A 14,264-nucleotide genomic window follows, 5' to 3' on the forward strand; every position below is an offset into this window, starting at 1 on the left:
CTCGGAACCGGTTCCGAATTGGAATCGGATTTCGATTCCCATCCCTAAATATGCATGAGTTATTTTATGATAGTGGTTTAAATGTTAATACAAACTACCAAGGGACTACAGGTAGAAACTTGCCTGACTGTAATCTGTAATTCCATGTAAATATTCATTGTACCTTTCTGAATGAGTAAATACATTGATATAACATGTAAAATAAGTATCGGCGCTTACGAAACATGTAAAACAAGTGCAATTCTAAGCAAGGTTAGCAGGATGTAGCTTTATAGACGTTGTTTGATGAACATTTCTGACAGAATATTTTACATATACTGCAAAAGTAGAAGTATTTGTTAGGGCTTTATATCATCAGGCACCTGCAAAACGACGCGAACATGTTTTATATTTTTAAGGGCTAGGGCCATAGCACCTGACGTCTACGCCTTCTCCTCCATACCTTTCGATGTGTCCTGCTTTTCATCGAACTTCAGCAGATTCCCTCAATTGAAAACACATGTTTTCTGTTGTCACACTTTTATTTTGTTGCACCTGAATAGGACCTACGTTGATAGATTGAGTGCTGGAGGAATTGAAAAGCACTTCATGAAACCTGGATGACTTTGTCTTTGTTAGTGAAAGTGAAGAATCCATTTAGTACAGGTATTCTTAAGAGTCGGTGAGCATTAGGAGCTGGAACTGACGGGGCAGCAGATCAATTCTCATTCCTGTGCAGAAGTGGTTTCACGGTGTTATCTACTTGGCCTCTGGAAACTGTTTACTTCACACTTTAATCAGATGACATCTGTTGGAGACGGTACATGTCTAAGTGGTCCCAGGCCCAATTTTCATCTAATCATTTCAAAGTGTCTATCTTGCACGCTTTAAAGTGCTTGTGACACGAAAAAGCATGTTTATTTCATAATACATGCGGTATTTTATGCTCCTGAATGATATGGACCGCTTGGATGTATGTGGAAGCGATCGCTATATTTATTTAGTTTTTTGAATCCCGCGCCAGGAAAATGAGTGACTTCCGGCTTCGGTCTCGCATTGAGGAGGAGGGCGCTGTGACGTGTACGGTAGAAGACGTCCTCTTCACGCTACAGTGTACTGTTGTGTATGAGGACGAAGGATTCAGCTGATTTTGCGGATTAATACTTTTATTTTTTGCATCACGCCAGCCAAACGGCTGCAGAAAAATCATTCTGTATGCGGGAGAGGCGTATGTGCCTTTTTGGAGTTTCAAAAGGTTCCCATTCACCGTGGATATTTACTGTGGGACCATTGGACTTACAAGGAAGTGAGTAAACATCTTGTTTTGTATTATGTCAAATACGAATACAGTGATTACAAAGTAAACACTATAAAATTCCTTTAAATAAAGGACTACTTACGTTTGATCATTGATAGGCATGTAAAAAGCTATCCTCACGCTCATTAGCAGTTAGCTGTTAGCACGTTAGCTACACAACAATTCCAGCCACCCTCCTCCAGGGAACGAACTGTAAATTGCTCTCCGCCGGGCGGTTTGCCGATCCGCAAAGAAACTCGACAACCGGGTCGTCATGTCAAATAATCCAGGCTAGTTATGTGTGATTTTCCACTTCGAAGACTTTGAAACATCCCTCGGTTCGGGTTAGCATGTCGGCTAGCTGTCACTCCTTCTGGTCTGTTTACATTCTCCGAAGCCGGGGAAGGGAAATGAGATATGTCCGATTTAGGTGTCATAAAATATCGTTCGGCAGGTGTGACAGTAAAGGTAAAGTCGACTGTTTTGACCATTATGGAGTAATTTTGCCATGTCGTCTTGAATAAATGGATTTTTATTATTTTATATTCCATTTAGCACAAGTTATTTGTCATGACCATGCCATTTATTTAGCAATTGGGGAAAGTACTTGGGTAAAAAGAATATCCTGTAAAAATATTGAAGTAAAGAGACAGAAACAATGACATTTTGCCGCTCTCTTCGTCACGTTTTCCTCATTGTGAATAGTTCCCCCTCGACGGGCTGACTGGTCCTTCTCAAGCCATTTATATAGCTATTGGGGAAAATACTTGGATAAAAAGAATATCCTGTAAAAATATTGGGAGTAGAGAGACTGAAACAATGACATTTTGCAGCTCTCTTCGTCTCGTTTTCCTCGTTCTGAACAATTCCCCCTCAATGGGCTGAATAGTAAAACCGATGAGCCTAGTCTACCGCTGACGTCATCCACCTGTTGGGGACGCTAAAGCCCTATAATTGTAGGCGTGGCTAACCGGCAGATTAAAAGACTCATTTCTCGTCATCTGCGCTTTGCTAAATTGTTGTATATAGTCGAATCGTCTCAAAATATGATTCTAATTCACATAATAATGCCATTTAAGACTTTTTTTCTGGTGTCGTATGCTCTTTAACGTCTTTTTTTAAGGTAAGGACTTCTGTAATTCAAGTCAGATCTCAGTTGGCCATGAGATTTGTCACTTCTAAACCAATTCTCGTTTTTTGTTTTTTTTTTATCCTGTTTTCTAGAGTTTAGGACATTTTAAATCAAATTTATTTATATAGCCCTTTACAAAAACCCGAGAGGTCCTCAAAGTGCTTTTCAACAAAGCAAAATATAGTTTGTGATGAATAAAAGTCAGGAAAATACTATACAAAAAAATTGAGAGAGAAAAGTATCAAAAATAATGCTTGACTCTAAAAGTCAATACAGCAAATAAAACAGATAAAATCCAAACACATTAAAACCCTTAAAAATTATAACCAGGCTACCCTAGTCAGGAGGAAAAAGTGAGTCTAAAAGAAGTGGGTCTTTAACCGCGTCATGTTTGTAAATCTCACTGGAACAGCACCAAACATAAGTTCCAACATCATCACCTTGTCAAGAGTCAAGAATCTGCATTGTCAAGAGTCAAGAATCTGCTTGAAGAATATATCCAAATTCCCTCAGTCCTTGATGATAAGGGGCTGCATGGCAGGCAAAGGCACTGGGGAGATGGCTGTGTTTAAAGCTTCAATAAATGCACCAGTTTACATTGAAATTTAGACAGCTTTCTTATCCCTTCAGTTGAAAATATGTCATTTTCCAAGATGACAATGCATCATGCCACAGAGCTAAAACTGTTAAAGCATTCCTTGGAGAAAGACTCATCCAGTCAATGTCATGGCCTGCAAATAGACCAGATCTCAACCCTATTGATAAGGTCTGGTGGAAATTGAAATAAATGGTCCACAGCAAGACTCCGACCTGCAAGGAGGATCTGGAAACTGCAATCAAAGAGAGTTGACACCAAATTGATGAAGAAAATTCATCAAGACCATGCCTCAGAGACCGCAAGCTGTCATAAAAGCCAGAGGTGGTGCTACTAAATACTAGAGATATGGTTTGATTGTTATTTCTTTGTTTGTTTCTCATGAGTCCACATTTTTTTCCTCAGAATGGAGTGATTCCATATATATTTCCCTGCACTTGCTCTATAAAATTAACATTTACTGACCACCACAATGTTTTTTATTCATTTCTTTCTGAATGCTAAAGAGTTGCACTTTTGAACTAATTCTTTTTTTTTTTTTTTTTTTTTTTTTTTTTTTTTTTTTTTTCAAGCTTTTTATCTGAGTTTGTTCTACATCAGGGGTGCCCAAGTCCGGTCCTCGAGAGCCCCTATCCAGCTTTTTTTCCATGTCCCCCTCCTTCAACACACCTGAATCAAATGATCAGCTCATTAGCAAGCTCTGCAGGAGCCTGATAATGATCCTGATTATTTGAGTCAGGTGTGTTGGAGGAGGGAGAAATGGAAAACAAGCTGGATTGGGGCTCTCGAGGACTGGACTTGGGCACCCCTGTTCTACATGATAAAATGTCTGATTGCTCGTGGTACTGGTGATTCCATACTTTTTGCTAGGGGTTGTAGTTACACTTAATTAATACAGCAAATTGGCCTGCGGCATGAAAACATATTAAAACGACTTATCCACTGTCAATATGTTCCCAGTTGGTGGGACTCCATCTAACAGGAAAAAATACTTCTGTTGTTAAATGTATGATAAACTGGGTTTGTGTAACAGCTACTGTATATTCACTAGTTCAGTGCTGATACTTCAATGGTTGGAATGGTATCAAAGGTTTTTTGCTTTTCCGAGATCCATAAATAGCTTTTAATGCATTTGCATTGCCCCAGTAAGTTGACATGCCACCGTAGTTTGACCGCAGAAATTTTTCATGCATTGAGTATACGGAACTTTTTAATAGTGCGTCAATTTCTCATTATTTGCTAGTAACATCAGTTCTCGTCCTCTACTCCATCATGAATTGCTAAAAATTCAGTACACCACTATGTCCTTTCTCAGGTTTACCTGCTGATGGTAACATTGATGAGATGAAGCGAGTGTGGCAGAATGCCAAAGATCATTCTCCCAAGCCTATGACCATCCTAGCAGCCCTCTGTCGCTGCCAGCAGGAGGTTGAGAAGATGGACATACGACTGAAGGTGTCTCGGGAGGAGAGGACTCTGGCTCTGTTTCTGGTCAAATACAGACAGGATCTCAGCAAGAATAATGACGACAAAGATGGTCTGAAAACATTCACGGACTTCATCATCGATGTAAGTTTTAAATTTTGGGGGTATGTTGTTGGGTACTTATCATGCAATACAGTAAATAGAGATGAATAGAGATGTTTGTGTATGGTTGTATGTCTCGTTGTGCTCTCCGATTGGCTGTGAACTAATTAAGGGTGTACCCTGCCTCCTGCCCATAGTTAGCTGCGATAGGCTCCAGCACCCCCTCAAACCTTGTGAGGATTAGCGCAATGTTAGATGAATGACTAAATGAGATTTGCCCATTTTTGTTAAAAACTATAGTAATTGTCACTTCTTTTACTGCAGTATAATTGTTTTTTAGGTGACTACTACTAGTGTTGTGATGATATATCATTTACAGAAAAAAAACTCAAGTCGGTTGGGCTATTGATTTTTTGTTTTGTTTTGTTCCCTGTTTGTGTCACCGCCACTTGTGTGGCATCAGTGTGCACACAATGGCAAGACAAATAAGCACCGAGGGAGAAGAACAGTCTTATTACAGTGGTGAGATGTGCAACTTAGCGGGGTTCCTGCTGGAACTGCACTTAGATCTTACAATGCTGAAATTAGTTTGTCACTGTCACTGTTCTGGGCATTATGGTCTAAAGATTTTTTTTTCCTCCCTACAAAATTGATTTAACAATACCCCCCTACTTTTTGAAGGAAATTGTAAGTACACGAGACAAAACAAGTTGTATTTTATTTTTGCTAAATTGCTTTTTCTATCTTGGAATTAATGTGCACCACTTCTTTGTCTTAATCTCTCGAGCGCTCTTACTCTCTTGCTGTGTCCCTCTATTTGTGCTTTCAGCCGCCAGATACAAATAACTAGACAAAGAAACAAGCAAAATTATCTCTCAGGGAATAATTTATTGAATAACTCGTTAGATTTCTATTCTCTCATCTGCACCTGGTTGACTTCTTAACAGTGCGTTAGATTAGACACACTTTACACCTTAGTTAACTATCACCTTCAAGCACATACCTGTGTATTTATTTTTTCCATTTTACAAATGGGTGCAAGACTTCGTTCCTTTTCCTGCTGCCACCAATTTTCTTGACTACAGTATTTAGGACCACTTCGATGCCGACTATTGTATGTTTAGTTGCGGTCATGCTACATAGCTGTGCAAGCGGGTCTTTGGTGCATACTGTGTATCTCATGGAGGTGAAACCAGGGTTAAAAACTCAATTTTTTTTTTAAAACTGCCTGCTCCCTCCCCTAAAACATGTGATTAATTTATTAATTCGATTTCATCATCTAGGCTTATGTTGTTACGACATAAGACATATTAACACAGACACGCAAAAAACAGTGCCCATCATGGTCTTATTTAAAATGAATAGTGAAGCTTAGCTTTGTATATATACAATGGTACCTCCACATACGAAATTAATTCATTCCAGGACCTTGTGTGTAAGTCGAAATGGTCCTATGTCGAGCAGGATTTTCCCATAAGAATACATTTTAATTCCATTAATTCGTTCCACAGTTCAAAAACCTACACTAAATCTTTAATAAATACAGTGGTACCTCTACATAGGACGTTAATTCGTTCCAGGACTTTGTAAGTCGAAAACGTCGTATGTCAAGCAGGATTTTCCCATAAGAATACATCATAATTCCATTCATTTGTTCCACAGCCCGGAAACCTACACTAAATGCTTAATAATAACTGCTGGTAATATTGCAAATGGCAATTACACATAGCAAAACAAAGTTTTTCAAAATAAAAAACGGAATAATAAAATAACAGTAATAAATATTACTGTAATAATGTAACTACTCAGGTTCTAATTAGAGCTGTCCCGACAAGTCGACATAGTCGACGTCATCGATGACGTAAATCCGTCGACGAGCACAACATCCCGTCGACGGTTAATGAAGGGTTAAAAAAATATATGCGTGGAAAGTTAGAATGTCGGATGCTCTGTGTGCAAGCGGGGAAAGCGCCACAAAGCCAAAAAAAGCGCACCAGAGTGTCCAAAACATTGACTTATTTCAAAGAAACAAAGGAGAGTACACTCTTCTGTCCTGTCTATTCAGTGCCAAGCTTGGCTGCACGTCGGCCGTGAATAAACACCTTAAGCGCCATCACGCAGTTTGTAATTTTTTTTTTTTTTTTTCATTTTTTGCACACCAGAGGGTGCTGTCGCCTTACTAAATAATAATGTTTCATTGACAATGGGCCTATAAGTGCTATTAGTATTGTTCTTAATGCTAATTGAAAGGTTTATTTCATGTTATGGTTTATTTTATGGTATAGAAAATTATATAAGGTTAAAAGGTCATAAATATATACAGTATATACAGTGATTGCACTCAAGGGAGAGATTGGCAATGATAAGGTAATAAGGTAAAGGCAATTCATATAGGCAATTCATTGATATATAAATAAGGTTTAAAAGGAAAAAGGTGAAAAGTTTCTGTTAATTTCTAATTGTGTTGCTTTATTTGTGTGCACCGTAGCTCTTACGGTGTGTTTACATCAAGGATGGAATAAAAATTGTAAACCATCAGTTTAAGAGACCATCTTTTCAATCGGGATGCTACACTAGTTAATTCTATCAGCATTTGAACCCATTGTTTATTTGTGATTTATTATTGTTATTTACGTGTTTATTTGTACTTTAATAAATGATTTGAGTGTTCCAATATGTTTTTTGTGAATTGATAAGAGTCAACAAAAATTTCATTGCTAAATTAGTAAAAAAAAAAAAAAAGTTTTTTAATTATTTATTAAATTAGTCGACTAATCGTAAAAATAGTCGGCTGACTAATCGGGAGAAAATTAGTCGTTTGGGACAGCCCTAGTTCTAATGTGGCGCACGTTTTGCGTGCTGTACCTGAACGCACCGCATAGAGAGAAAGGTGCGGTTGAGATTTTAGTTTCTCTTTTAATGTTTTGTTGTTGCCGTCAACTGGAGCGGACAGTAGCCGTGTTGTGTTGCACAAGTTCTGAAATGATTAAAAACCTGACGAAGCTGGCGATTTCTATGGCGATGTTACCACAATAATAATTGTCACCTTATAAAGACTGGCGAACGGAGGTCGGAGGGAGGCCATCGAGCTGGTAGACATTCTAAGGACCTATTGTTGAGCTAGTTCACGGATACGCAGCCCACGCTTATTTTTCTATCATTTCCATCTTCATTTAGATGGTAATCTTCACCTTTTTCCTTTTTCACCACCTGCACTAACCTTGGAACCCATGTTGATTTCTTTCACAAGAAAATCCGCTGTGAATCCATCTGCGGCGCTGTCATGTCGTATTTCGAGCATCTCATCGGATTTAAAAACAAATGGCGAGTCAAATTTTACGTCGGATGTCGAAAAGATCGTGCGTCGAAGCGATCGTATGCCGAGGTACCACTGTACTGCTGGTAGGGTTACAAAAGGCAATTACATATGGCAAAACAAATAAATTATAAATAAAAATCGGAATAATAATATAATATTAATTGTTGTTAATACCGGCTTTAAAATATAATGGCGTTACTAACAGCGTTATTTTTTTCAGTAGTGAGTTTCTCATCTTGACAACGCTGTTACCGTTACTATGCGTTACTATGTTGGTTGAATGACGCGAGAAAAGTCTGAGAGGGACTGACTCACGGAGACGAGAGAGCAGAGCAGGAGTTTTGAGGAGGCAAGGGAGTTATGACGCCGTTGCAAACGCGATGCTAGGTGGCTCCAATAATACCTGACTGTTGCCGATAGCCTAAGAACTACGCCCACATGAAGCTACGGCAGGCATCACATATATATGGAACTTGATGCAAATGACAGACACGGCGGCATTAGCAACATGTATAAAGAACTAGCTGCGTTAGTAAACAGCCGCCATCTTAAAGCAGTAGACTTCTCAGGAAGGCTTTGTTGTAGAGAACCTTCCTAGCAAACCTAAGTAACTTTTTATCTAAAATGCTCCTAAATGGGCAAAATCTTGAATTGAATATCTTTAAATGATGAAACCGTTTTAGAACTTTCACATGTCGAAAGTAGACAGAAGGGAAGCAATGCAATAACGGGAGCAATTTTAACAACTTTAACGGTGGATTGACAACATTAAATGACTTCCAAACATAGCAAAGGTTACTATCTAATTATCGCAATATCCACAATACCCCCGTGTCTAGTTAATTGTCAATTGCCAATTGTCCCAAAAAAGCCTTTAAAGAGCATACGACACCAGAAAAAAAGTCTTAAATGGCATTATTATGTGAATTAGAATCATATTTTGAGACGATTCGACCATATACAACAATTTAGCAAAGCGCAGATGACGAGAAATTAGTCTTTTAATCTGCCGGTTAGCCACGCCTACAATTATAGGGCTTTAGCGTCCCCAACAGGTGGATGACGTCAGCGGTAGACTAGGCTCATCGGTTTTACTATTCAGCCCATTGAGGGGGAATTGTTCAGAACGAGGAAAACGAGACGAAGAGAGCTGCAAAATGTCATTGTTTCAGTCTCTCTACTCCCAATATTTTTACAGGATATTCTTTTTATCCAAGTATTTTCCCCAATAGCTATATAAATGGCTTGAGAAGGACCAGTCAGCCCGTCGAGGGGGAACTATTCACAATGAGGAAAACGCGACGAAGAGAGCGGCAAAATGTCATTGTTTCTGTCTCTTTACTTCAATATTTTTACAGGATATTCTTTTTACCCAAGTACTTTCCCCAATTGCTAAATAAATGGCATGGTCATGACAAATAACTTGTGCTAAATGGAATATAAAATAATAAAAATCCATTTATTCAAGACGACATGGCAAAATTACTCCATAATGGTTTAAAACAGTCGACTTTACCTTTACTGTCACACCTGCCGAACGATATTTTATGACACCTAAATCGGACATATGTCATTTCCCTTCCCCGGCTTCGGAGAATGTAAACAGACCAGAAGGAGTGACAGCTAGCCGACATGCTAACCCGAACCGAGGGATGTTTCAAAGTCTTCGAAGTGGAAAATCACACATAACTAGCCTGGATTATTTGACATGACGACCCGGTTGTCGAGTTTCTTTGCGGATCGGCAAACCGCCCGGCGGAGAGCAATTTACAGTTCGTTCCCTGGAGGAGGGTGGCTGGAATTGTTGTGTAGCTAACGTGCTAACAGCTAACTGCTAATGAGCATGAGGATAGCTTTTTACATGCCTATCAATGATCAAACGTAAGTAGTCCTTTATTTAAAGGAATTTTATAGTGTTTACTTTGTAATCACTGTATTCGTATTTGACATAATACAAAACAAGATGTTTACTCACTTCCTTGTAAGTCCAATGGTCCCACAGTGAATATCCACGGTGAATGGGAACCTTTTGAAACTCCAAAAAGGCGCATACGCCTCTCCCGCATACAGAATGATTTTTCTGCAGCCGTTTGGCTGGCGTGATGCAAAAAATAAAAGTATTAATCCGCAAAATCAGCTGAATCCTTCGTCCTCATACACAACAGTACACTGTAGCGTGAAGAGGACGTCTTCTACCGTACACGTCACAGCGCCCTCCTCCTCAATGCGAGACCGAAGCCGGAAGTCACTCATTTTCCTGGCGCGGGATTCAAAAAACTAAATAAATATAGCGATCGCTTCCACACACATCCAAGTGGTCCATATCATTCAGGAGCATAAAATACCGCGTGTATTATGAAATAAACATGCTTTTTCGTGTCACAAGCACTTTAAACTTCACATTGTGTGACCTGTTTTTTTTGTTTGTTTGTTTGTTTTGTTTTGTTTTAATTATATTTATTTATTTATTTTTGAGAAAAAAATACATGAAAATTATCACCAGTTACTTTGCCAAGTAACTAATTACTCTTACATTCAGGTAACTGAGTTACTACTGCGATTACTTTTTGGGAAAAGTAATTCGTAACTGTAATTAATTAATAATAGTAATTCCTGTAATAATGTAGCGAATCGGGTTCTAATGTGGCAGTTGTGTTTTGCATTATGTACCTGATCGCACCACGTAGCGGACATGCCAGAGTGAGGTAGGTGCGGTAGAGATTTTACTCTCCTTTATTGTTTTGTTGTTTTGGTGTCAATTGCGGCGGACAGCAGTTGTGTTGTGTTGCACAAGTTTGGAAACAAATGATTAAAAACCTTACGAAGCTGGCGATTTCTTTGGCGATGTTACCACAATAATAATTGTCACCATAACTTATAAAGACTGGCGAACGAAGGTCAGGGGAGGACCGTCGAGATCGTAGACATTCTACAGCCGTAGTGTCGAGCCGGTTCACGGACGCGCACACCACGCTCATATTTTTCTGTTACTTCCATCTTCATTTCAAAAGTATGCGTCACCTTTTTCTTTTCTTTTTTTTCTTCACCACCTGCACTAACCTTCTTGGAACCCATGTTGATTTATTTTCAAGAAAATCCGCCGCGCGTCCGTCTTGCGGGAAAATAAAGAAACTGCGGCGCTGTCATAAATCGTCGTATTTCGAGCATGTCGTCAGCTGTAGAAAAAAATGGCGAGTCAAATTTTACAACGGACGTCAAAAAGATTGTGTGTCGAAGCGATCGTATGTCGAGGTACCACTGTAATTGTGTAACGTTGGACATACTGGTAAATGGCTCTCTAACATGACTGATTTTCTTCATCGTGCTCTCAATGCTTCAAAAACATTTTCCTTCCTTTACATTTCCATTATTTGCGATAAAGCTTGCTGGATACAAATGTCATTTGGATTCCTTTGTTTTCTGGCTATTATCTGGCTATACTTAGCTGCTGTTATCACAATCTCAGAGTATGACAGTTTTGCTATTGTTTTATTGCACAATGGAGAAGAGCAGCTGAATACAAAATAAGTTGTATTTTGTGCAAAGGTTTATCATACGTTTCTAGGTCTGTTTATTTTAACTGTGGCAAAAAAGATCTTTTGTCTCATTCAGTCTTCATCCAATTGAATACATTTCATTGATTGAATCGTGTTACTGTTTTGACAGAATCGTGAACTGGATACCCAGAGCAAAGTGTGCGAGCTGCTGAAGTATCAAGGGGAGCACAAGCTGCTGTCTGAACTCAGCACATGGACCATCCCTCGCTTCCCCATCAGTGGACATGATCTCAGGACATTGGGCATCGTCACAGGAAAGGATTTAGGAACTACTTTACAGAAGCTTCGAGACATCTGGAAGAAAAGTCATTATCGGATGGGCAAAGAAGAACTTCTCAGTTATGTGAAGCTCTAATAGGTTTACACGCATCAAAGCCAAGCACCTGTGTGTGTGTGTCCGTGACCAAGAATACCATTTTGAACTCTTCTTCAATCAAGTCAGTAATAGCAGGGCTTGCGCTTAGTATTCAATTGATTCATGTGTATATAGCGAGTGACTATTACCAGAGACATGCACCCCCATCGATGAATGCAATCTCCTTCTAAATTAACCCACAGGACAGATTTGCCATAAAAAGGAGGACAGTACAGCAATCAACACCACTGCAGACTACAATATGTTAGTTCTGTTGGATTTAATTTGCATGCAGTTTCCTCAGATTTGCGGAATAAGCCGTCATCACTGGTTTGTTTTCAATCTGAACTGAACTGAATTTACATTTATAAAGCACATCTTGTATCCATCAAGTGATGAAAATATTTTCTTTGGGCTATATTTATTTAAGGAGTATGTTACATAATTTAGAACTAGTACTTGGGGACAAGGTGACGAATGTATCAAGTTAATTTATTATTATAAAACATCCAAAATACAGTATGTTACAGTGACATATTCATGTGCTGTCACTGGAATCTAGATTTCATTAGTGTTGTGTGATAAGTGATTTTACACTACAGCACATTTACCATTTGATTGATTTAAAAAAATGAACAGATTCATCATCATTTGATTCGGTACATGCTTGTCTATTGAACTTCATCAAGTCTGCCCTCATAATTGATTTTGTCCTTTTATAACCAAGGATTAAATAATTGCCTCCATGACGGTGTCAAAAGATTACAGAATCCCAGTTTTCTTGGTACAGCACAGGTTTTTCTGTGGGTAGGTTGCTTCTTAGGTAGTTTTTTTTTGTGCGTATGTGTGTGCTGGCCAACTGTGCAGACACGCCACCGAGTACTTTATCCAAACAACGAAAACGCCTTTAAAAATTTTTTTTTTTTTAAAAGGCCGTGCCGCTGCATAATCCCCCCGCACGCTGTTCCTCTACTCTGACCTGGGTGCGTGGTGGTGAGTCCGTGGACATCTGGAGGTTGGAAACAGTGTTACCCTTATAAATCGTGTTCGAGCAAATAGTGAAAATTTTTACATCAGGTTTATTGTGGGGATTTGTTTAAAAATATTTGTTTTTTCTTATATACATTTCTACTTCAATAATTAATTACCCCCAACCACCTGCCCCATGGCTATTTTGATCCGTGTGTCTATACAGGCAACCATTTGTCCGTTCACAACGTTATCTAGAAAGGTACACATCTTTAAGTTCTCATTTTAATCTAAATTTGTTATTTGCAATCTGTCCCTTTATTTTCTGTGATTCCGGTGTTTGTAAGAAACTTAATATGATAATTTGGTAATTCCATTTTCTCTCTCTTCACAACATTATTGAGAGAGAAGGGAATTAAAGCTGTAGAAATAAAAGCCAACGAGTGCACTGATTTTTTTTTTATTTAAGATTTATGTTTTATTATGTAGACATGCTTTGAAAGGAAAGGACGTTGAGGGGAAAAAAGGGGGGGGGCTGGATGAGGCTGCGAAAGGCAGTGGATCACTCATCAGCTGGATGGAGCACAATAGATAAGAATAACACGGGTATAAAATTCAATTATAATCAATTACAATGTTATTATTCTATAACATGTCATTTATTAATTATTAGGTTCTTTAGTTGTCAAATTTGGATAACAATGAAATAATAGTTTTGAAATAAACTGCTGATGGTGGCTCAGTGAACATCTTATGTGGCTTGTTCTCAGATGAACAAGTTGAGGAAGTTTTGATATAGAGGTTGAAGGACGAAAAGAGGCAGAGAATGCCTCAGTCACAGCCAGAAAGTTGATGACAGTGTTGATTTCTATTCACTAACCCCCCCCCCCCCCCCCAATTAAAGTCTATCACAGTCACAGCCAATTATACTGTAAAGCTGGTTAAACTGGAAGTTATGTTGTAAGGTGTATTAAATTCAGTGTTGTTAATAACGGCGTGAGGATATAACGACGTTACTAACGGCGTTATTTTTTTTCAGTAGTGAGTAATCTAATTTTCTCATCTTTGCAACGGCGTTACCGTTACTCAGGATGTAAAGGCGCGCGTTACTATGCGTTACTACGTTGGTTGAATGACGCGAGAAAAGTCTTAGAGACACGGACTCACGGAGCAGAGCGGGAGTGGGGAGGAGGGAAGGGAGTTGTGACGCCGTTGCAAACGCGATGCTAGGTGGCTCCAATAATACCTAACTGTAGCCAATAGCCTACAAACTACGCCCACATGATGCTACCCCGGAGCAAGCAAAAGATGATGGACGGATGGATGTGAAATGACAGACTCTGTGGCGTTAGCACTTTTATACAGAACTAGATGCAAAATCGACTCGCCGGCGTTCGTAAACAGCCGCCATCTTAAAGCAGTAGACTTCTCTCGAAGGCTCTGTTGTAGAGAACCTTCCTAGCAAACCTAAGTAACTTTTTATCTAAAATACTCCTAAATGGGCAAAATCTTGATTTGAATATCTTTAAATGAT

The 14,264-nt window shown here is 39.0% G+C and overlaps 1 protein-coding gene across 6 annotated transcripts in view; it reads left to right on the top strand.

Annotated features, from left to right (window-relative positions):
- Nucleotides 1–13,151, top strand: part of trnt1 (tRNA nucleotidyl transferase, CCA-adding, 1) — a 24,939-nt gene extending 11,788 nt beyond the window's left edge. For 3 of the 6 annotated variants that reach the window (XM_057845358.1, XM_057845359.1, XM_057845360.1), the window contains exons 7-8: nucleotides 4,319–4,572; nucleotides 11,516–13,151. In XM_057845358.1, the coding sequence (XP_057701341.1) occupies nucleotides 4,319–4,572; nucleotides 11,516–11,761 (500 nt within the window). In that variant the 3' untranslated portion in view covers nucleotides 11,762–13,151. The remainder of the gene's footprint in view (nucleotides 1–4,318; nucleotides 4,573–11,515) is intronic. The other 3 variants (XM_057845361.1, XM_057845362.1, XM_057845363.1) reach the window with 1 other exon arrangement.
- Nucleotides 13,152–14,264: the final 1,113 nt, after the last annotated feature.

This window comes from Corythoichthys intestinalis, chromosome 9 (assembly GCF_030265065.1).
Source record: "Corythoichthys intestinalis isolate RoL2023-P3 chromosome 9, ASM3026506v1, whole genome shotgun sequence".
Taxonomy (NCBI): domain Eukaryota; kingdom Metazoa; phylum Chordata; class Actinopteri; order Syngnathiformes; family Syngnathidae; genus Corythoichthys; species Corythoichthys intestinalis.